Source organism: Typopeltis vanoorti, chromosome 4 (genome assembly GCF_054136105.1).
Source record: "Typopeltis vanoorti isolate ZY-2024b chromosome 4, IOZ_Tvanoo_1.0, whole genome shotgun sequence".
NCBI classification, from domain to species: Eukaryota; Metazoa; Arthropoda; class Arachnida; order Uropygi; family Thelyphonidae; genus Typopeltis; species Typopeltis vanoorti.
The window spans coordinates 141,245,354-141,268,633 of NC_143552.1; the positions used below are offsets into that span (position 1 = coordinate 141,245,354).

General features: G+C 36.2%; 1 protein-coding gene across 3 annotated transcripts in view; it reads right to left on the minus strand.

Annotated features, from left to right (window-relative positions):
• Smg5 (Smg5 nonsense mediated mRNA decay factor) overlaps window positions 1-23,280 on the minus strand; it is a 334,407-nt gene that overhangs the window by 213,303 nt on the left and 97,824 nt on the right. For all 3 annotated transcript variants that reach the window (XM_090391497.1, XM_090391496.1, XM_090391498.1), the window contains one exon: window positions 20,227-20,337. In XM_090391497.1, coding sequence (XP_090247623.1) covers window positions 20,227-20,337 — 111 coding nt within the window. The remainder of the gene's footprint in view (window positions 1-20,226; window positions 20,338-23,280) is intronic.

A 23,280-nucleotide genomic window follows, 5' to 3' on the forward strand; every position in this document is an offset into this window, starting at 1 on the left:
ATATTATACACTTCTGATAAGTTTTCTTTTATATGCACTAGCACAAGTTGAATGTCATGCAACTCTGCTGTATAGTTACTACAATGAACTGGGATCTGACTGGATATGATAAAATCAAGAAATATAGCAGCACAACAAATATCAGTCTCAGATATTGAACTATCAGTATAGATTGGAAATTAATCAGTGTTCTGCTCTGTGTGTATTAAATAATTGCATCTAGACAGATGATGAAGCATGAGATTTCCTTAATTGACACAGTGAGAGGTTATAAGTAAAACACTAAACATTACCAATAGTTCATTTGAGACTTCAAGACTTTGTGAGTGGGCAATGTGTGTGAAAGGCACCAGTAGCTATCCATACCCTGATGATGTATGCGATCCAACCATCATAGGCTAAAGACCCATAATCCAGATTTGAACAAATAAGCATAGAATAAGACAAAATAATGAAGATTGATATGCATCCCATTAAGTAGTAGAGAAGAGTGCAAGAAGATTCAATGCTTTCTTGAACTTTTCTCTTAGTTGACGAATCTGTACATGGAAAGCAAGCTTTATGTCAAAAATGATTCCCAAGAACTTGGCTATTGGAATAACAGAGTGTGTGTTTGATGTACGCATTTTTTTTTCTGCTGAAAACCTTAACCCATTACCAAGATTCCATAGAGAGAGACGATTAATTGCTTGCTGAAGTTGTCTTTCAATTACAAGTGACAGTAAATTGTGAAGTCAACATATAGAGTGGGAGAAAACTGTTCAGTGATTGAGTGAACTTTGACAGCAAACAATATCACACTTAAGAGAGAGAGAGAGTGTGTCTTGGGAAACACTCTCCTCTTGATGACATGGCTGAGAAAGTGTACTTCCTTCCCAGATGGACTTGGAAGACCTGGCTAGACAAAGTTTTTAATAAATACAGGAAGGTGCTCTCTGAGACCTAAGTTACAGAAGTCTTTTAATATGCCCTATCTACAGGCTGTTATACGCTTTTTCCACTTCAAAGAACACCAAAACCAGATGTTCTCGTTTCAGGAATGTAGCTTATATTTTTAAACAGACCAAGTGGTTCAATGTCGAATGTCTACGAAAGCCACACTGTGTACCGGAGAGAAGATTATTGATTTCTAAATACCAGAGAAGCCTGCTATTAACTATTTTCTCCAATATCTTACAAACAAAGCTGGTCAGAGTGACAGGACAATAATTATTTGTGTTGGATCCTTCTTAGTTTTGAGATGGCAATGACAAGAATCCTCCCCAGGGGTATGGCTGGGTTCCTTCTTGTAAGGTTGAGTGCAGGGCTAACAACCCTACTCTGTAAAAACCCAACTTGTTAAGAAAGTCAAAAGGAAAATTAGCCGGATGGACTTCATAGAACAACTTGGACAATGGAAAAAGGATTATGAATATTGGTTTGAAAGCTGGAATATCTCAAGCCTGAACAGACCAGGAGCATTGAGGAGAGTGTGTGAGGAATTAAGAGATGAGGAAATCAAAAAGCCTTTGGTACTGCATTCTTGGTTGATAAAAAATGGAAACACTTGGTTCTTGATTTTAGACAGGTTAATGAACGATTTTGTGTACTGAGGGTAAAGTTTAAGATGTTCAATATTTCACTTATATGTGCACACACGCACCAACTGAGAACTCTTATGAAGAAGACAAGGTGAACTTCTATGAATTACTGGAGAGGATATATAATCAGTCACCAAAACATGATATTAAAATGGTTCTAGGAGACGAATGCAAAAATAGAAAAGGAAGAGACCTTCCGATCAACAATTGGAAGAGACAGTGCACATGAAGAAAGTAATGAAAATGGCACAAGGCTAATTGATTTTGCAAGCGGCAAAAATATGACCATGTGTACAACCTGTTTTCCACATAAAAAAGTACATAAAGTTACCTGGAGATCGGCAGATGGAATAATAGAAAATCAGATAGACCATGTGATGTAAGAAGTTTTAGAGGAGCAGGTTGTGATATGGATCATTATTTGTTAAGAATTAAATATAAACAAAGAATAAAAATTAATAAGGTGGGTAGAGGAAGGAGAACACCAAGATATGACGTTTAAAAATTAAAAGATGGAAAAATCAGACAAAAATATGTTGAAAGATTGAGAGAAAAAATAAATGAAGAAAAAACGAGGATGAACATGCCAATGATATGACTATAGATAAAAAATGGGAAAGGATCAAGAATAAAATTACTGAAGTGGCTAAAGAAGTTCTAGGATTTAGAAACAATGATAAACAAAATGAATGGTATGATTTGGAATGTAGAAAATGTGTTGAAGACAGAAATACAGCTTGTCTAAAGATGCTTAAATGGAAAACTCGAGCAAATGAGATTGAATATAGAGAAAAACAAAAACAAGCTAAAAAGATGTGCAGAAGAAAGAAACGTGAATGGGAAAAGATAAGGCTAAATGAAATTGAGATTTTGAAGAATACTGGACAAGATAAAAGAAATTAAAGGTGAATTTCAACTCAGAACAACTTTATGCAGAGACCGTGAGGGTAACTTGCTTGGTGGAAAGGAGGACATTTTGAGAAGGTGGGCACAATATTTGGAAGATCTCCTTCAAGACAAAACAAGTTTGGCAACTAATGTTTCAGAAGAAGATGAGTTTAATGAACCCTGGCAAGTATAAGAAAAGCTGAGACAGAGGAAGCACCAGAGGTTACATGTGGTGGAATTAGCCCTAAAGAGAATGAAAAATAACAAAATACTTCCTGGTGAAGAAGGAATATCAGTCGAACTATTAATTTTGGCACAGAGACTTGTCATTTTTCTTATGGATAGGGAAGATAATAGCAGTATCCCATTCAGTAGGCATAGACTCAGTTTCCCATACCTCTGACAAGCACTCACAAAATTCTAGATGAATATAACTGTTAGCAGTTATTTACAAAATATTTGCAGGGATACTGGCAGACAGATTGCAACCTTTCATAGAAGAAACACTGGATGACTATCAATGTGGTTTTAGATATGGTAGATCAACAATAGGTCAGATTTTTACAGTACGAAGTATAATTGAGAAATGTTATGAGTTTAATATTAATCTGCACCATTTGCTTGTGGACTTTAAACAAGCCTATGATAAAATCAATAGAGATAAGCTATTCAAAGTCATGAAGGAATTCCAAATTCCATCCAAATTGATAAGATTAGTTAAAATGACACTCAGAAATACCAGGTGTAGTGCAAATACAGGATGAACTCACACCAGAGTTCGGGATTACCAAAGGATTATGAAAAGGAGATCAATTATCAACAATGCTTTTCAACCTATGCCCTGAAAGGGTAATATGAAATGTAATCATAAACAGAGGTAGAACTATTATGAATAAAGTCTACAGCTTTTGGCTTTTGCAGATGATGTGGACTCTATTGGAAGGACAGAAAGAAGCCTCAGAGAAGGTTATAGACAAATGAGGGAGAATGCAAAGAAAATAGGACTACAAACAAATGAAACTAAAACAAAATACTTAACTGTTGCCAGAGATAAACAAAAATTTGGAAACATCCAAAGTTTCACTGTAGATGAAGAAACCTTTAAATGAGTACAGCAGTTTACATATTTGGGTTCAGTAATAACAGAAAGTGATGATGTGTCAGTTGAAAATACTTATAGAACAGCTGCAGCAAATAGAACTTATTACAGTATTCTATCATTATTAAAATCTAATCTGATTTTGATAAAAAGTAAAATCCAGCTATATAAAGTAATCCTCAAACCCATACTTGTGTATGGCTGTGAAACATGGACAATGACCTAGAGAGATCAAAACCGATTACAAATATGGGAACGTAAGGTATAAGAAAGATCTTCGGCCCAATTAACGCGAATGGACTTTGGAGAGTGAGGAACAACAAAGAAATAATGGAGAAATTTAATGAAGTGGATATTATTACTGAAATAAAGGAAGACTGAGGTGGCTAGGGCATGTTCAGCGAATGAGGGATGATAGGGCTTTTAAAAAGGTCTTCGTGTCTGGATCGGGTGGATCTAGACCCAGAGGCGATCCCAAAAGGAGATGGTTTGACGATGTGGAGGATATTTAAAGAAAATGACAGTAAAGAACCAGAGGAACAAGGCACAGAATTGTGAAGAATGGAAGTCCTAAAGGACCCAGGCCTGTCTCATGATAGCCGTCCATTTAAATAGACTGCAATGTAAGTAGTAGTAATGACCAGAATCCAGAAATTCTTCCTCTGTAAGTATTCTGTTATACAGTAAGAGAAGGAAATCCATAGATGATGGAAGCTGTTTAAATATCTCATAATGGATGTCATCAGGATCTACTACACTGGAGTGAGACAGTAACAGAACTTATTTCTCCTTTTTGAAGACTTATTGTATGGTTTTATCTCATTGGCAGAAAAGTTAAGCTGCTGTTTCTCTTGTTGCTCTTTCAATACTAAAAATTCAGGAGAATATGAAGCTGTAACTGAGATTCTAGCAAAATTTTCAAGTGCTTGCAGTAGCTTTAAGATTAGCAACAATACCTCCATTGTTCCAAGGTAGACAAATGATGTGGTACCTTTCATTTTCCAAATTTTATCCCACAGAATTTTTGCACTGGTTGCTTAACTAATAATGTAAACTAGATCTAAGAGTGCTTTTAACTCGTCACCATCATCAAATTCCTGACATGTACCCTCAAGGGGTGTACAGGACATGATAGTACTACATGAAAAATTTACATCATTCCTAACTTCCTATCTACAATTTTCCTCCAAATCGGTCTGTCACATGTCAAGACTCCAATATTATCATTATCAGATCTTATATTTCTATCGTATAAGGCACAGTGTACCATATCAATCCACCTATATCTTCGTCTTCCTCTGGGTTGTTTTCCTGCAAACCTGGCAGAGAACACTTGTTTTGCTAATCTTTCCTCACCCATTCTGATTATTATTATTATTATTATTACGGGCAACTCCAGGGAGTCATTGGACTCATCGAGGGAGGCCCCAAATCATATTCATCACAACTATTTGACATTCATACAGTATCTATCATACCTCGTCTTAAACTCATTCACTGTCACAGCATCCACCACAGACTCAGGGAGCGCATTGCACTCATTCACTACTCTAAAAGTAAAGAACCCAGCTCTAACACCTTTACTAACCACACTTTTGCCCAGTTTCCATGGATGTCCCCTAGTCCTCCCACAACCAGCCCTGTTCTCAAAAATATCTTCTGAATTAATTTTATAGAAACCCTTCAGTAATTTGAATGTCTCAATCATATCTCCCCTCCTCCGCCTATCAACCAATTTTTGCAACCCACAAATCCTCAACCTGTTCTCATACGGTTCATTCCACAGACCTGCTATCATCTTGGTCGCTCGCCTCTGGATCCTCTCCACCTCCTCCCCATCAAGAAGAAACCTAGATGACCAAATCTGAGCACAGTAGTCTAGATGGGGTCTTATCAAGGCTCGATACAGAGGAACAATAACCTGCTTGTCTCTGCTTGTCATCGTATTCTTCAGCAACCAAGTGATTTGATGAGCTGTTTTGGTCACTTTTGCAATGTGTCCCCTAAATTTCAATTCCTTATCTACCAACACTCCTAAATCTCGTGCCTCATCAATTTCCTGGAGCACGGTTCCACCAATGCAGTAAACTGCCGCCAATCTTTTCACCCCAAAATGCATAACCTTACATTTTGCCACATTAAACTGACATCCATTCTCCTTAGCCCAGACCTCCAATCTATCCAAATCATCCTGCAAAATTTTGACGTCATCTGCATTCACTATTGCCCTACCCAACTTTGCATCATCCGCAAACAAATGAACTGTTCCTCTCAGATCATTTCCTATATCATTTATGAACAAATTAAACAGCAGTGGTCCAAGAACAGATCCTTGTGGCACACCACTAGTCACAGGCCGTCTTGTGGACTCTACTCCCGAGTAAACCACTCTCTGACATCTCTCCGTCAACCACCCTCCTATCCATCTCACCAACCCTATGTCCATTCCCATATGCTGCAATTTACTGATTAGAATTCCATGTGGAATCCTGTCAAAGGCCTTGGCAAGGTCCAGTAGAATCACCGTAAACCCATTACCCTTATCCAGTTCAGCCGTGACTGTGTTATAATACGTGAGCAAGTTACTGAGGCATGACCTACCCTTCACAAAACCATGCTGTCCCCGATACAGTATCCCATTTTCTTCTATCCAATCTTGTATTTTCCTCTTGACTATTTTCTCTAAGACCTTCACAATGATTCCTGATATGCTAATCGGTCGGTAATTTACTACAGCAGTCTTGGAACCACCTTTATGCAGTGGAACTATTTTCCCCTCTTTCCACCCGCTCGGGACTAACCCAGACCCGAGACTCAAATTAAACAAAATGGTCAAGGGTACTGACAATTCTTTAGCTGCTTCTCATACAACACGAGCTGGTATACCATCCAATCCCACAGATGTATTGACATTGAGGTTATGCAATAGACTACTCACCTCCACTTCATTAACCTCAATTCCCGTATAATCTACTGGTTTATTCGTTTCTGCAATGTCACCACCTGGATGATATACTTTTGCAAAGTGCTCACTCAGTAACTCAACTATCTCAACTGATTCATTTACCTCCCTACCATCGGCATTCTTTAAAATCAATCTGCCATGTACATTTTTCCTTTTACTTGCTACATATCTAAAAAACTGTTTAGGATTCTCTTTAGCCTGCATGGCCAATGTTCTTTCGTAATCCTTTTTTGCTTTTCTTACCACACTCGTCACCCTTCTGGCCTGTGCTTTATACCGTTCATGTGCCTGCCGGTCACCCTTCTCCTTAAATTCCCTCCATAGTTGTTTCTTTTTTTGCAACTCAAGCTTAATGGTGTTATTCATCCATTTAACCCCTACTTGATTTATTATTCGGACTCTAGGTATACAGTCAGCCATTGCTTCATGCAAGCACTTCTTAACTACCTCCCATGCACTATCAACTTCTAGTCCTTGCAGTTGTACATGCCATGGCACTGAACCAATCAAACTCCTAAGCTTGTCATACTTTCCAGCCCAATAATTCCACATGTACCCTGTCTTAATTGAAAATTCTACACCTTTAGCCACCTCCCAAGTTAAGACCCTATGATCACTCTCACCGATTGGTGGCAATGTGGTCATATTTGTTACAGCCAAATCCTCAGATGTAATTACTAGGTCAAGCACTCTCTGACCCCTAGTATTTTCCATTACATGCTGTCGCAGATAGTTATCCCTTAATAACCGCATAAAATCCAGTTCCTTCCTCCCGTGTGTCCTCTCCTCACTCCAATCAATGCGACCATAGTTGAAATCTCCCATAATAATCACCCTCCTTCCACCCATTTCTTCTATTTGCTTGTGCATACTGTCACCACCATCGTTTCCATCACCTGGTCTATAGCAGCACCCAATTGTATATTTAGTTCTGCTAGCCACAATCTCACACCAAATGGCCTCAAATGTGCTCTTTTCTCTATCCTGCAATTCAACTTCTATTCTCCTTGGCTGGAGCTCATCAGCTATCATCAACAATACTCCTCCCCCCATTTTATTCACTCTGTTATTCCTGAACACACTATACCCATCACATTCAATCCCACTAGTTATATCATCTACAGTCAGCCATGTTTCACTAATACCTATAACCTGTGGTCTGGAAGTGCCAACCATGGCCAAAAACTCTTCCTTCTTGTTCCTAATACTCCTAGTATTAGTGTACATGAATTTAAGACCCCCATTAGCCCCAAACCTACCTTGATGCCTTATATTAACTATCCCACTCAGATTTGTTGTCCTTATTTGCTCTGGCATATTATATTGATTCTTACATTCAACTGCCTCCATAAGGACTGTATCTCTACTCCCCCCCCCCCTAACAAATCTAGTTTCCCTGAATTTGCACATCCACTACATTCAGCAACACTTTCTCAAGTCTTCTTACACCGTAACCATTCAAATGCAAGCCATCCATCTTATATAGATCCTTTCGCCCATCAAACTCACTCCACACATCCACAAATTCCACACCACTCGTCATACATAACCCACGCATAAAGTCATTTGCAATTATAGCCCTCCTTTTAAACATTTCACTGTCATACCGTGGCAAAAGACTAATCATTCTAACTCTCTCATTCTTTTCTTTTGCTACCTCAAACAATTCATTCAGGTCTTCCATCATTTCCATTTTATCTCCTTTCAGATCATTCGTACCTGCCACAACAATCATTTCTTTCACCCTTTCCTTTTGCTCTCTAATAGACGCAGTTACGTCCTTTATGGTCGCACCAGGTTGGTACGATTTTGTCAAATCCTCTACTAACACACCTCGTACTAACGAGTCTCCATACAGCACTCTATCCTTCATTTTGTTCATGTTCACATTCATACGTCTATTTTTCCTGTCATACCTTTTATTATTGGTTGGTTCATTCAGTCTACTTTTGTTCATGCACTCTAGCTGCTGTTTTGCTCTTTCTATCGCACTATTCAACAACGCGATCTCACTCAATGCATCTATCTCATCTTTTTTGTTCTCTGAGAACCCATTTATACTATCATTCACACTTTCTACCATGGTTTAAGTGACCATACCACCTGAGATTAGCTCTGCTAATGCATTCCTGGATGCCGGCAATGTCAAGTTCTTTCCTAATATCCTCACTTTTAATATGATATTGCTATTGATGCCATCTGTTCATGCCTCTAATCTTTCTCAGGACTCTCATATCTGTGGTCTCTAGTCTTTGGTTAAGTGTTTTACTTCTGACCTAGCTCTCAGATCCATAAGTTAAAACTGGTTTGAACACTGTCTTGTATACAGCTAATTTAGTGTTCCGACTAATTTCTCTCTTATTCCATATGAATTTATTCAATTGACTTCCTACCATACCAGCTTTGTTGATTCTGTTGTCTATTTCCATATTTAATTTACCATCTTCACTAAAAATTGTGCCTAAGTAGCTGAAATGTTTTACTTGTTCCACAGGTTCACAACACAGTTGACATTTTCAACAATTCTACGTATTTTCATTGTCTTTGTCTTTTTAATGCTCACCTTCATACCATATCTATTACAACAGTTATTCAATTTAGTCAGGGAATCTTGCAGACTTGTAGCAGATTTATTTAGAAGTATAACATCATCTGCATAAAGCAAAGAGCTGACATTAACATCTCCAATTTTGATATCATGTTTAATGCCACTTTCCTTCATAATGTGATCCATATAGATCAGGGTTTCTCAAACTTTTTCTATGACGAAACACTCCACAAATCCTGAAATGTTCACGGAACACCTTGGTTATTTTGTAATATATTAATCAATAATTAATTGGTAATTTAGCTTATTATATTGTTAATTATTAATGGTTGATAATTAATTAAACATCAATTAATTGTCATTAAATTAATTTGTGCTGATTTTCATTGACATATCCCATTCTGATCACAAAAAATTTATAATATTATTATAAGTATTTACAAGTGAATGCATACTTTTTCTCCTGTGTGCTGGTTTTGTAGGTTAGGTAAATATAAATAAAATAAATGAGTAAATCTAAGCATTAAGAAAAAACAATCATTTATTGTCAAATGGTAATTAATAAAAACAAAACACATAAAAATAATAAAACTTATATTGCAAATTAAGTTCTTAATGCCTCCGGTGTTTTTGTGTCTTTGAATTACAAATTCTTTTGATATCATACACAATATTAGAAAGTTGAATTCTCATATTTGGTATAGCGTCGAATCTGTTCCTGGACTTTGATTTGGTTGCAGCATAATATGAAAATCCTGCCTCGCATAAATATGTCGTTGTAAAAGGAAGTAAAACAAAAATAGCTAGTTTCGACACGCTTGTCCAGAAATCATTTATTGGCAGTTCCTTGTATTTTTGTTTCAGATCAGAGTCACTAATTAAGTCAATTAGATTTTCACAGTCACTTGCGCTGAAGCCTGCTGGCTTAGCTGTCACTGTAAATGGATTCAGAACCCAGGAATTTTCTTCATTGGATTTTGGAAAATATTGCAAAAGGGTTGATTGCAAGTCAAGTAAGTGTTCTAAAATTATGTTAGATACTTCTTCATTTACTTTAGAATTTATTTCAGTCAAAAATTCATGCAAGGTGGGAAAACAATCAAAATTATTCTGTTCAACTGTAGAAATCCAGAATTGCAACTTCCTATCAAAAGATGCAATTTTATCTCTTGTATTAAAAATTGTAATATTCTTTCCTTGTAATGATAAGTTAATTTCATTGCACTTTGTAAAAATATCTGCCAGATACGCAAGACTCATCAACCATGAAGAATTTCTTAATAATTCAATAAAATTTTGTCCTAAATTATGTGACATTAAGAAGACCATTAACTCACTACAAGTTCAAAAAGCCTCAATAATGATTTTCCTCTGGATAGCCATCTCACTTCAGTATGTAATAAAAGTGCATTATGTGCACTACCCATTTCATTGCACAAAATTTTAAATAATCTGGATTGAAGTGGACGAGATTTTGCATAGTTGATCATTTTTTCGGCTTCATCCAAAATAGTTTTTAAATATGTACGAATTCTTTTTGTTACTAGTGCTTGTCTATGCAAAACACAATGACTTTTGGTGGCTCTTGTAGCCACTTGCAGGATACGTGTTACAATTCCCTTCATCTTTCCTACCATTGCTTGAGCACCATCTGTACAAATATCAATATACTTCTCCCAACCGATTTCCTGTTTTGTAATATAATTATTAAAACAGTTGAATATATCTTCTCCGGTAGTTTTTTCTTGTAGATATTCACACACGAGTAAATCTTCTTCAACACTTTTATCAAATATGTAACGAACAAACACTAGTAATACAGCGAGTCCTGCGACATCTGTAGATTCGTCCATTTGCAATGAATATTCACTGCAGTCTAAGTCGATGAATTAGCTCTTTTTCTATGTCAGCATAAAGATCTTTGATGTGGCGTGAAACAGTATCATTTGATAATTGTACTGCATCTATTTTTTTAGCAACCTGCTCATTTAACATGCATGATACAATGTCTTTCACACAAGGCTTAATGAGCATCTCACCAATTGTATGAGCTTCACCATAAAGTGCAATGCGGTAACTCACATGAAAAGATGCTTCTGTTGTATTTTCAGTTGTAGCAATTGTAGCCATTTGAAGTTTAGATTTTTCTAGCGAGTCACATCGTCTCTTGAAAAAATGTATATCTTTTCCTTTGTAATCAGTGTGGTTCGTTTCTAAGTGCCTACAAAATTTAGCTGGAGCCAAAGAACTGTTTACAAGTATTTTATTACATAAAACATCAGGAGCATGTGTATTGCCAATACACGTAAATCCATAATTTAAATAACTTCCATGGTACTTCCGTTTTGGTCTGTTCTTAAATGACTCTTGTTCTTTAATATTAGCTTTTGAAGAAACCACAGTTTGCAATTCCATATCTTCTTCAATCATACGAGTAGATGTGCCAGCAGAAGTACTTGCTCCTCCTTGTGTTAAAGTCCCTGTCTTTAAACAAGAATCCATGGGTATTTTTTCAATAATATTCAAATTCCAATATTTGTCAGAGTTATAATAAAAACAAATAGAATTTTGTTTTAAAGGTAACTTTAGTATGAAAAACAATAAGATTATAAATAAGAAATGTCGAATAATATAAAAGTAAATGAATAATGCAAAATAGTAAAAAAAGACTGCAACACACAAAAGTAAATACGAATTGTAACAATACTTGTAAGAAAAGTACTAAACCGTATCAAATAATGTAAAAGCAATTGTAATAAGAATGATTTGATAAAATGTTCAGTAATAACAAAAATTAAACAGTTCGAAATAAATCAGATATTAATTATAAAATTAGTTAAAAGAGTAAGAAGAATTCTTTTTTTAAAAGTCACCTCGCCTACTCCCTATATACGGGAATAAAAAGACGTTAGCTGATTTTTTTTTCTTCCGAGGGCCCAGTCCCAACAAATTTACTCGTAAATACCTTTCCAAATTTTTTTAAAGTTCATACATTAACATAAGTATTAATAATTAATTATGGCATAATCATAAAGATTATTAGGACACTTATGTATTCGGTGTGGCATGTCGACAAATATAAATTACATTTAAATTCGTTATCAATCACTGGACTAGTGAAATGTTGTAGCATGTCGTAGTTTATTCAGGCAAACATCATTAAATTAATTTCTGCTGATTTTCATTTACATATCCCATTCTGATTACGAAATATATTTATAATATTATTATAAGTACTTACGAGTGAATGCAGACTTTTTCTCCTGTGTGCTGGTAGTTTTCCCCTCCTTTTGTACATCTTGGAGATCTTTGTGGGCTTCAGGTGGATGACTCACTATCTGTTCTGTCACAAACACCTTCAATAAGAGATTTCTTAATACCAAAATTAAGCAAAGTCCCTTGTCTCTTATTCATATTACAATTTAAATCTGCAGGCCTATTACTTTTAAAAATATCACGGCACTCGATTTCAGAACAAGCACTTACACACTGCAATATGAACTTGCGAAGAAAGTATTCAGTAGTAATAGATTTGAGAACCGGATGCATACTTGATCTTCAATTTCATTGAAAAATTTTCTTTATACTTCCTTGCTGATTGGTCACCGATATTTGCAACACAGATGTTATTTTGTCCAGTTTTGAGAACACGCCGCCCATTGTTGTAATCGGCTTGCAGGCAATTTTTATGATCGGTCATAAACGGCGGTATTCTCTTTCCCGATTGTTGAAAGATTTCAATGTGTGAAAATCAACAATAATTCATGAACACTTCCATGTTTAAAAATATGCTGCTTGGTCACTGACATTTGCTACACAGATGTCATTTCCTTCAGTTTTGAGAACAGAAGATATGACATCAATTGTTGTAATGGGCTTGTAGGCAATTTTTATGACCCGTCATAAACAGGAATTCCCTCTCCCAAATGTTGAAAGGTTTCGATGTGTGAAAAGTAACGATACACAGATGTTATTAGGTGTGCTGGGTCTGAGCTTTTCAACATATTCACAAATATTATTCTCCTCAGAATATTTTTACTATAAAATATTTATTCATGAAAAATGCTTAAAAAACTAAAACGACAAATTTCAGAATGTCTCGCGGAACACTAGTGTTCCGCAAAACACAGTTTGAGAAACCCCGATATAGATAATGAATAACAGAGGGGATAATGTACATCCTTGTCTCACACCAGATTTAACATTAAACCATCTTCCTGTACTTCCTTCAATTCTAACTGCTGACTTACAACTCAAATAAAGACTAAGTATTGCTTGATATAATGCCCCATTGACACCATATAACTGCAGCGTATTGAATAGCTTCTCTCTTGGAACCTTGTCATATGCCTTTTCCAAATCGACAAAACTTAAATACAGATCTTTTTATATTCCCATGCTTTCTCGACTATTTGTCGTAAAGTGAAGATCTGATCCTGACAGCCGCTATTTGGCTTGAATCCAGCTTGTTCTTCACCAAGCTTTTCTTCCACAATTCTTCTCAACCGTTTCTCAAGTATGCTTGCATAGATCTTGTCAGGAACACTCAGTAGGGAAACACCTCTGCAATTCTCACATTCAGATTTATTTTCTTTTTTATATATGGGTACTATTAGAGCTCTACTCCAATCATCAGGAATTCGTCTATCTGTCCAGGCTTTCTGAACTATGCAGTGCAGCCACTCTAAGACTTTTATACCACCATATCTTCTATAAGATTAATCCATAAGATATTTTTGAGAATAGGGCTGGTGGTGGGAGGACTAGGGGCCATACATGATAGCTGGGCAAAATGTGGTTAATAGGGGTGTTAGAGCTAGGTTCTTTACTTGGAGAGTGATAAATGAATGGAATAAGCTGCCAGGGTCTGTTGTGGGTGCTATGACCGTGAATGAGTTAAAGGCGAGGTATGACAGATACTGTGTGAAAGACGAATAGTTGTTCTTGACATAATGTTAGGGCCTCCATCGATGAGTCTGGAGTTCCTTGGAGTTGCCCGTAATCATCATCATCAAATTCCTGCCATGCACCCTCAAGGGGTGTACAGGATATGACAGTACTACATGAAAATATAACATCATTACTAACTTCCTATCTACAATTTTCCTCCAAATCAGTCTGTTACTTGCCAAGACTCCAACATTATCAGATCTTATATTTCTATCGTCTAAGGCACTTTGTACCGTATCAATCCACCTATATCTTGGTCTTCCTCTGGGTCGTTTTCCTGCCAACCTGGCAGAGAACACTTGTTATGCTAATCTTTCCTCTCCCATTCTATTTAAATGACCATACCACCTGAGATTAGCTCTGCTAACGCATTCCTGGATGCTGACAATGTCACGTTCTTTCCTAATATCCTCATTTTAAATATGATATTGCCATTGATGCCATCTGTTCATGCCTCGAATCTTTCTCAGGATTCTCATATCTGCGGTCTCTAGTCTTTGGTCCAGTGTTTTACTTCTGACCCAGCTCTGAGATCCATAAGTTAAAACTGGTTTGAACACTGTCTTGTATACAGCTAATTTAGTGTTCCGACTAATTTCTCTCTTACTCCATATGAATTTATTCAAATGACTTCCCACCATACCAGCTTTGCTGATTCTGTTGTCTATTTCTATATTTAATTCACCATCTTCAGTAAAAATAGTGCCTAAGTAGCTGAAATGTTTTACTTGTTCCACAGGTTCTCCATTCACAACACAGTTGACATTTTCAATGATTCTGCCTATTTTCATTGTCTTTGTCTTTTTATTGCTGACCATCATACCATATCTATTACAACAGCTATTCAATTTAGTCAGAGAATCTTGCAGATTTGTAGCGGATTTATTTAGAAGTATAACATCATCCGCATAAAGCAAAGAGCTGACATTAACATCTCCAATTTTGATATCAGGTTTAATACCACTTTCCTTCATAATGTGATCCATATAGATAATGAATAACAGAGGGGATAATGTACATCCTTGTCTCACACCAGATTTAACATTAAACCATCTTCCTGTACTTCCTTCAATTCTAACTGCTGACTTACAACTCAAATAAAGACTAAGTATTGCTTGATATAATGTCCCATTGACGCCATATAACTGCAGCGTATTGAATAGCTTCTCTCTTGGCACCTTGTCATATGCCTTTTCCAAATCGACAAAACGTAAATACAGATCTTTGTTATATTCCCAGGCTTTCTCGACTATTTGTCGTAAAGTGAAGATCTGATCCTGACAGCCTCTATTTGGCCTGAATCCAGCTTGTTCTTCACCAAGCTTTTCTTCCACAATTCTTCTCAACCGTTTCTCAAGTATACTTGCATAAATCTTGGCAGGAACACTCAGTAGGGAAATACCTCTGTAATTCTCACATTCAGTTTTATTTCCCTTTTTATATATGGGTACTATGAGAGCTCTACTCCAATCATCGGGAATTCGTCTCTCTGTCCAGGCTCTCTGAACTATGCAGTGCAGCCACTGTAAGACTTTTATACCACCATACTTCAGCATTTCTGGTCGAATATCATCTACTCCTGCTGCCTTTCCACATTTCAAGCCTTTGATGGCTTTTTCTACTTCAAGTATGGATATGTATTACTGACTGCATGCCTGGTCAGTGTTTTTTTATCACTGTGCTGTCATCACTGCTTGTTTCATTTAGCAGTTTTTCAAAGTAATTACTCCATACTTCAAGGATATCTTTTTCTCCTGTTTTCATGTCACCTTTATCATCTCTAACTCCTTTTACAGCCCTCTTTCCTCCATTCCTAAGCTTCTCCAACAACCTCCAGAATATTTTGCCACCTTCTTGATATTTATTTTCTATATTCTTGCCAAAATCCTCCCATGACTTTTGTTTAGCTAGTTTTACACACTCTTTAGCTTTCTTACATTTGTCTCTGTATTCTGTAAGAGTAAAAGCTGACTTATTTGCCAGGAACTTTTGATATGCTTTCTTCTTTTCCTTCACTGCCTCTTTAACTTCCTGTGTCCACCAGGGAGTTCTGATTTTTTTTATCCTTGCACACAACCTCACCACATGCCTCTCTGGCAAAATCAATCAATGTTTTCTTCAGAGTTTGCCACTGAATCTCCAAGGCTTGATTCCTGTTTTCAAACTCTTTCATTTTCTTTTCAATAATCTTTCTGTATTTTAGTCTACAGTTCACATCTGAGAGCTGCTCAACTTTTATTCGCTTTAAAACTTTCTTACATGTTATTCTTTTCAATATGAAATTTAATTTTATCCTGCTCAAGACTAAATAGTGATCACTTCCAATTTCAAATCCTCTGTACACTCTGGTGTCCTGCACCAGGGAGAAAACATCACTATCAACAATAACATAGTCAATGAGACTTTTCTTATTCCTAGCCTCTTCTCTTCATGTGAATTTGTGCACATAGTAGTTGCCCGTAATAATAATAATAAAAAAATAATAATATTTCAGCATTTCTGGTCGAATATCATCTACTCCTGCTGCCTTTCCACATTTCAAGCCTTTGATGACTTTTTCTACTTCAAGTATGGATATGTATTTCTGACTATATGCCTGTTGTGTATGTTTTTTTTACCACTGTGCTATCACTGCTTGTTTCATTTAGCAATTTTTCAAAGTAATTACTCCATACTTCAAGGATATCTTTTTTTTTCCTGTTTTCATGTAACCTTTATCATCTCTAACTCCTTTTACAGCACTCTTTCCTCCATTTCTAAGCTTCTTCAACAACCTCCAGAATATCTTACCCTTCTTGATATTTATTTTCTATGTTTTTGCCAAAGTCCTCCCATGACTTTTGTTTAGCTTTCTTACATTTGTATTCTCTAAGAGCACAAGCTCACTTATTTGCCAGGAACTTTTGATATGCTTTCTTCTTTTCCTTCACTGCCTCTTCCTGTGTCCACCATGGAGTTCTGATTTTTCTATCCTTGCAGACAACCTCACCACATGCCTTTCTGGCTGAATCAATCAGGGTTTTCTTCAAGGCTTGCCACTGAATCTCCAAGGTTTGGTTCCTGTTCTCAAACTCTTTCATTTTTTCTTCAATAATCTTTGTGTATTTTAGTCTGCAGTTCACATCTGAAAACTGCTCAACTTTTATTCGCTTTAAAACTTTCTTACATGTTATTATTTTCAATATGAAATTCAATTTTATCCTACTCAAGACTAAATAGTAATCGCTTCCAATTTCAAATGACCTAATTTGAAATTCAAACATCGCGGGCGAACTTGTTTGTGAGCGCAGCAGAAGAATACGCCGTTACGCACCGTTTGTTTGGGAGAGGTGGTGTTGCTTGGGTCCCAGCATACACTCTTTGGGTACCACGTGCTTTGTTTACATCTACTCTCTCACTTTTCTGTTTGTGTTTTTTTGTGACTTTTTACCCTTCAATATGGCTCCCAAACGTAACGCAGACTCTTCTGATGGCAGTGTGTCGAAGAAAAGGAAAGCCATTACATTAGAAGTGAAATTAGACATTATTAAAAGGACAAAAAAGGGAGAAATGCCAACGAACATCGGCTGCACGTTGAACCCAAGTCGTACCACAATCAGGACTATTATCAAGGATACAGCTCACATTCTTGAAAGAAATATTCTCCCTTTAATTTTCCTATGGCCTAGTTCTGTTTCTTGATATATATGTATGACTTTAGGGTGTTTTAGGTTAGGTAAGCAACTTCGGCTATGGTAATTCCGACTTGCATTGAACATCGCCTTACGTCGGTCCGTTTGGAACAGATCTCCGACGTAACTCGAGGACCCCCTGTACTTATATTTTTTATTATTATTATTATTTTATTGTTTTCTGTATTGCCACATCAATAAACTAGACATTATTCAACTAGAGATGTCTGCCATATTATGTTCCAGATGTCTATCTGTCTGAAGTTTAAAATCTCATAATATCTTCACATTTTCAATACCTTTTTCAATTGCATCTTTTCACGAGGTTTTGAAAGTTGAAAAATTATTATTTTTTTTTGCATAAGTTCTAGTGTAGAGCTTTAGAAACCTGATCATGATTTTATTTTACGCTGTATGAATTGTTAATTATCATTATGGACCTTTTCAATCTTTGCTTTTACTGGATTTCTTTGCAATGCTTATTCATGATTAGCATGAGACATTTTGTCTCTTGTCCTCGACATATGCAGAGAGCATTCTATATCACACAATTCACTATCTACACTACTTTATCTTCCATCTGCATGCTAAACTATCTCCTGTTCACTAATAATGCTTTTGTTTCTTTTAATTGTATGTTCTCAGGGCAATTCAGCTGTATGTGGGATGAAAAATCAAGTTTCTGTTTAAAATAAAAATTGCTGCCTCCATATGAGATTAGCTAACTCACCTTCATGTGAAAAAGTCTGGATAGAGATTCATCTCATCATGACAAAAATCAAACCCAGATCTGTTTAATGCCCTGTCATTCTTGCAGTGTGAAGGCACTTATTTAATAATTTGAGAAAATTTGTTAAATCATTATAGAGATTACAAGCAAACACACTTTCCTTTATATATAGGTATCTTCCACATAAATAATCCTAGAAAATGGGACAGATACTAGTTCACTGTGCACAATGAGATTTTTTTTCGCCGAAATTAATTATTTCTTGATGAAAACAACTAATCTTTTAATGGCTTATATTGTTATAATTACTTATATAATAATATAGGTTGCATGTTATAACCAGGAATTGTCTTGATAAATATCTTGACATAGTGCATGTTCTATATAAGTTGTTTATAGTGGGTTTTTTTTTTCCCAGTACAATGTTTATCACAAGAGGAATACAGTATAGAGGGGAAACAGGAATAGTTTGTTACAATGGACAGTTTGCTATGGTGACCCTCTTTTAACATAGCATTCTGGTTTAGAGTAGTTTGTTATGGTGAGAGTTGAGTGTAAGTCCTATCCATGTAGAATGAAAAGAGAACGCAAAATCACAAGCCCTGATTTCATCTGGCATTAAGCAAAAAAGTGTAAAAATAAAGAGCTATTTATAACCAAACAGAAAGAGAAAAGAATTAAAGAATAATCATAAGATGAAAGGAAAGAAGCAGAATGGTGGCATCACATATGTGTAAAACTATAAAATAAATATATAAATCCACTAATACATTTTATTCCCCAAAGGGAGTAAGAGAGGCCATTTATTCCAAACTTACTTTTGGAAACTGGGGAAAGTAAGTCTGCACCCTTAGCCAGGGCCATGCTTACACTTTTCCTGAGGCTGGCAGGGTCTGAGGAGCTTGAGTGCTCTGTGGTCCCCTCCTCATTATTTAGGGAACTTAAATTGGCCTTAATTTTTTGAAAACCCCAGCTAGAGCCTCGTGCGCTTGTGCATAAGTATGGCCCTGCCCTTAGCTAATCACAAATTCCTGGCCCAACTCTATTAATATTTATTAGCATGCAAAGAAATGAGTACAGCAAATAACTGCCAGTTCATGATTCCTAATCCCAACACTATATAATATTGTCTGAAAATGGTGCAAGTTCTATGGTTAATTATCCTTACTTGTCCATACCATAAATCAACTAACTTTGAAACCAGTCAAAGAATGGCTTAGAAAAAGTTCACATTGATGACTAGAATTGAACTTATAATGGTCTTCCTTCAGGAAGCATAGCACTATGAATGCAAATTCTTTTAAAGAAAGATTAACCTTTCTTTAAAAGAATACCACTATTACAAACCAAGTACAATAATATAAAAATATATACCATACATTACCTTTATTTCAGTTTGGAAAAACTGTTCTATTTTATACGAAACCAAAAAATAAGAATTTTATCAAATGGAATATTTCACATTAAATATATGATTTAAAGTTTAAGTGCATTATGCTTTTAAAAAAATAAAATCAGATAACACCTTTTGTGCCTCCATAGGAAGTAGGCAAGGTTCTTTGAGTCATATTTAACTTTTGGAGACTCAGTGGGCAGTTCAATCTCCACTGTTAGTTAATCAGAGCAAGAGAGCTGGGGGACCCAAAACTTTCACTAATTCTATTTTTTTTTAAATAACAATAAAATTATACTTTAAATCTGAATTAAACTGAGAGAACAATTCTATAGAAGAGTATACTACATTACGATAAATGAGTTTTCATTAAATTAGGTCATTCTAAAGGGTCTATCTTACCCATCAGGAGAGCCATCAATATTTTGCATTTCTTGAAACGATAAACTATTCTTTTCAAAAACTCTTATAAGATTTCCTTCTGCACCATCAAATTTCTTGGGACTTAGAAGGCTGGAAAAAAATTTTACAATTCTATTTAAAATGAATCGTGAATATCATTCTTTTAATGTGACTTCCACTGATGAAAAATTATAAACCTATAGTACATTAATACCTTGGGTGGGCTAAAGGTGTTACTTTATTTTTATATTATTTTTACATGCTCTAGAAACCAAACAATGAACTTCTTAAAGCCCATAAACCTTTAATCTATCAGTAAATCATTTAGAGCTTTCAGCACATACAAGCCAGTTATTTGCTGTACTCATTTCTTTGGATGCTAATATATGCATGTATAGCGTGCATATAGCAGCACTCAATGTTCAAAATGTCTTCCTTTTACCTTCAAACATGCTTGAAATCTGTTAGGCTACATATTGATGGTGACATGCACAACATCCAACAGAAACGCTGCCACTGTTTGCTACAAATCAACCTTCAGACTGGCAATGCTGGGATGTCATTTCTTGCAGACTACTCTCTCGAGCTCCAACGGATTCAGATCAGGACTTCCAGACGGCCAATCAGATGGTAATATGCAGTCGGGTGCATTAATCTCCAATGACTGTTGTGTAATCATTGCCTTGTGTGCAGGGCTAAGTCCCATTGGGAGGTCCACTGCCTACTGTGAAATAAGATGCTGTTCAGGGCTGTACCAAAGGTTCCAGCATGGTGTCTTGATACACTTTAGTGGAGGTTCTGATCCCTTTCTCGCAGAAATGCAACTTGGAAACCCTCTGATATGTCATCCTCCTTCACTGATGCGGGATGATCTCTCTGAATTTTGGGTGCTATGGCACTTGCTGTGCAACCATCCTAGGATGTATACTTGATCGTTTTGGTGGCTAAATGATTCTTCAATGATGAAAGTCTTTTCATCTGTGAAGAAAATATCTGTGTGTCTGTTGTTCATGTACCGCTGGAGAAGTGCCTTTGATATTATAACCCGCATAAGTTGTAGCATTAGGAAGTGTCCAGAACAACAACAGGCTCTCACTCCCAGGACATCAGTTAGTACATGTGATATCGTTCTTTTTGAAACATTTATCTCTTGCAACATCACTTTACGATAAATGTTGGCGGAGCACAGCACCACTAACGAAACCAGGCTCACACAATTCTGTGGGCAGCAGTGGCATCTGTTGTACATAGTCTTGCCATAAGTTTTAAAAGTGTTTATGGCAACACTATATACATGATGTCAAGGGCCTAATTAGTTCAGCTAAACATTATTTTATCCAGGTTATACAGCAGACATGTTTCACTAAAAATCATAGGGACAACTAAGGCAAAAAAAAAAAAAAACTCAACTCCCTTTTACCTGATGCTCCTAGATTTAATTCTCCTATGTAGCAGACAAGAATCTATTCTCCTCCATATCATGCAAAAAGGTTACCCACTAAATCAGTGTTTCCCAAATCGTGGGCCACGGCCCCCTTGGGTGCCGTTAGTTTTGTTGAGGGGGCTCGTGAAATAATGAAAAATTTTTTAAATGTTTTAAGACTAAGTAGATATTTTTTATCTTAAAAGAAACGTATTTAATTTTTATTATTTCTTTTTTGTTATTTTTTATATTTTAATGAAAAAAAAATCACACATTGGTGTTGGTTCACAAATTTTGCTTCTTGCATATTTCCCCACTTAATGAATATTAGTAAATATATGCTTATTTGTATAAGTTTAATTTCAAAGTATTGATAAGAAGCACAAAAAAGCTTACAAAAGCAAAATCTTTCGCTCATTTAAAACGGCCAAGTTTTTCGCGCTTTAAATTAATGTTTCATTGCTACTGTACATAGGTGCGGTGATGCACAGGAAAGAAATACGCTTGGTGTGTATGTTTGTATTAAATATACACACAATAGCCTAGTGGCTGTGCGCTTCGCAACCATATGCCTGGGGAAGGAGTGTCCTAGGTTCGATTCCCGTCAGAGACGTGAGGAACTTAAGGATCTTCCTCAGCCATAGCCAAGTTAGCCAGTCTTGGGCATAGACAGCAGGGTTTTTCTCCCCAGTTTATCTGGGGTGTTTTATTCCACAAGCAGGCACGGCCCCGTGAACACACAGGATACAACCATAGCACATAGCATGGCAAGGAAGACAACGGGGAAACAACCTTGCTCATAGTCACTTTCCTAGTATGATAGCATAGCTGCCCCTACCATCCGTAAGGATGAAAAGGAAATCATTCCATAAATAAAATAAATATTACAATATGTCTGTATTAGGATTTTTTTACCCGATGGGGGGGGGGGGGGGGACATGAAATCTTTTAATTTTTCCAAAGGGGGCCTTGACATCCATAAGTTTGGGAAGCACTGCGCTAGATGACCTTTTCTACAGTCTAACCAGAGATGAAACCTTGAAGATAGTGATGCTATCTTAATGGCAAAGTCAATATTTCCATGTACAAGTGGCAAATTGATGTATCATCATATTACAAGACTGGATTAGGTAGAGAGTTGTAACAAGATTTTTTACTGGGTTGGAAAGTATGCGATACTTGACAAGAAATTCGTATACTTCATATCTGCTCTTTCATATTTGCAGTCTTCTTGGCCCCATTGGACAACTTTCTCTTTCCAGCCATCCCACACACATACTTAAAAAGTTTGAACCCAAAGTGTATGTGTCCACTCCATCAGATTCATAACCATACTCAGTAACATTCATATCATGAACATGTTTGCATACTTGAACTTAAATGCATTCTCACCATTTCTCCCATGACAATATAGTTTCCCTGACTCTGAATTAAATATAATACTGTAATAGTTCCAGCAACAATATTGAAACTATTAGAGATGAATAGAACTTGATCAATGTTCTAAGAACCTCATATGATATCTGAAATCATTTATTATTACTTTACCTAGATTAGTTCAGTAAGTTCTACTTCAGATTATAGAGAACAAATTCAAAAACTTTATTCTCTTATGTAGTAGTCAAGAACAT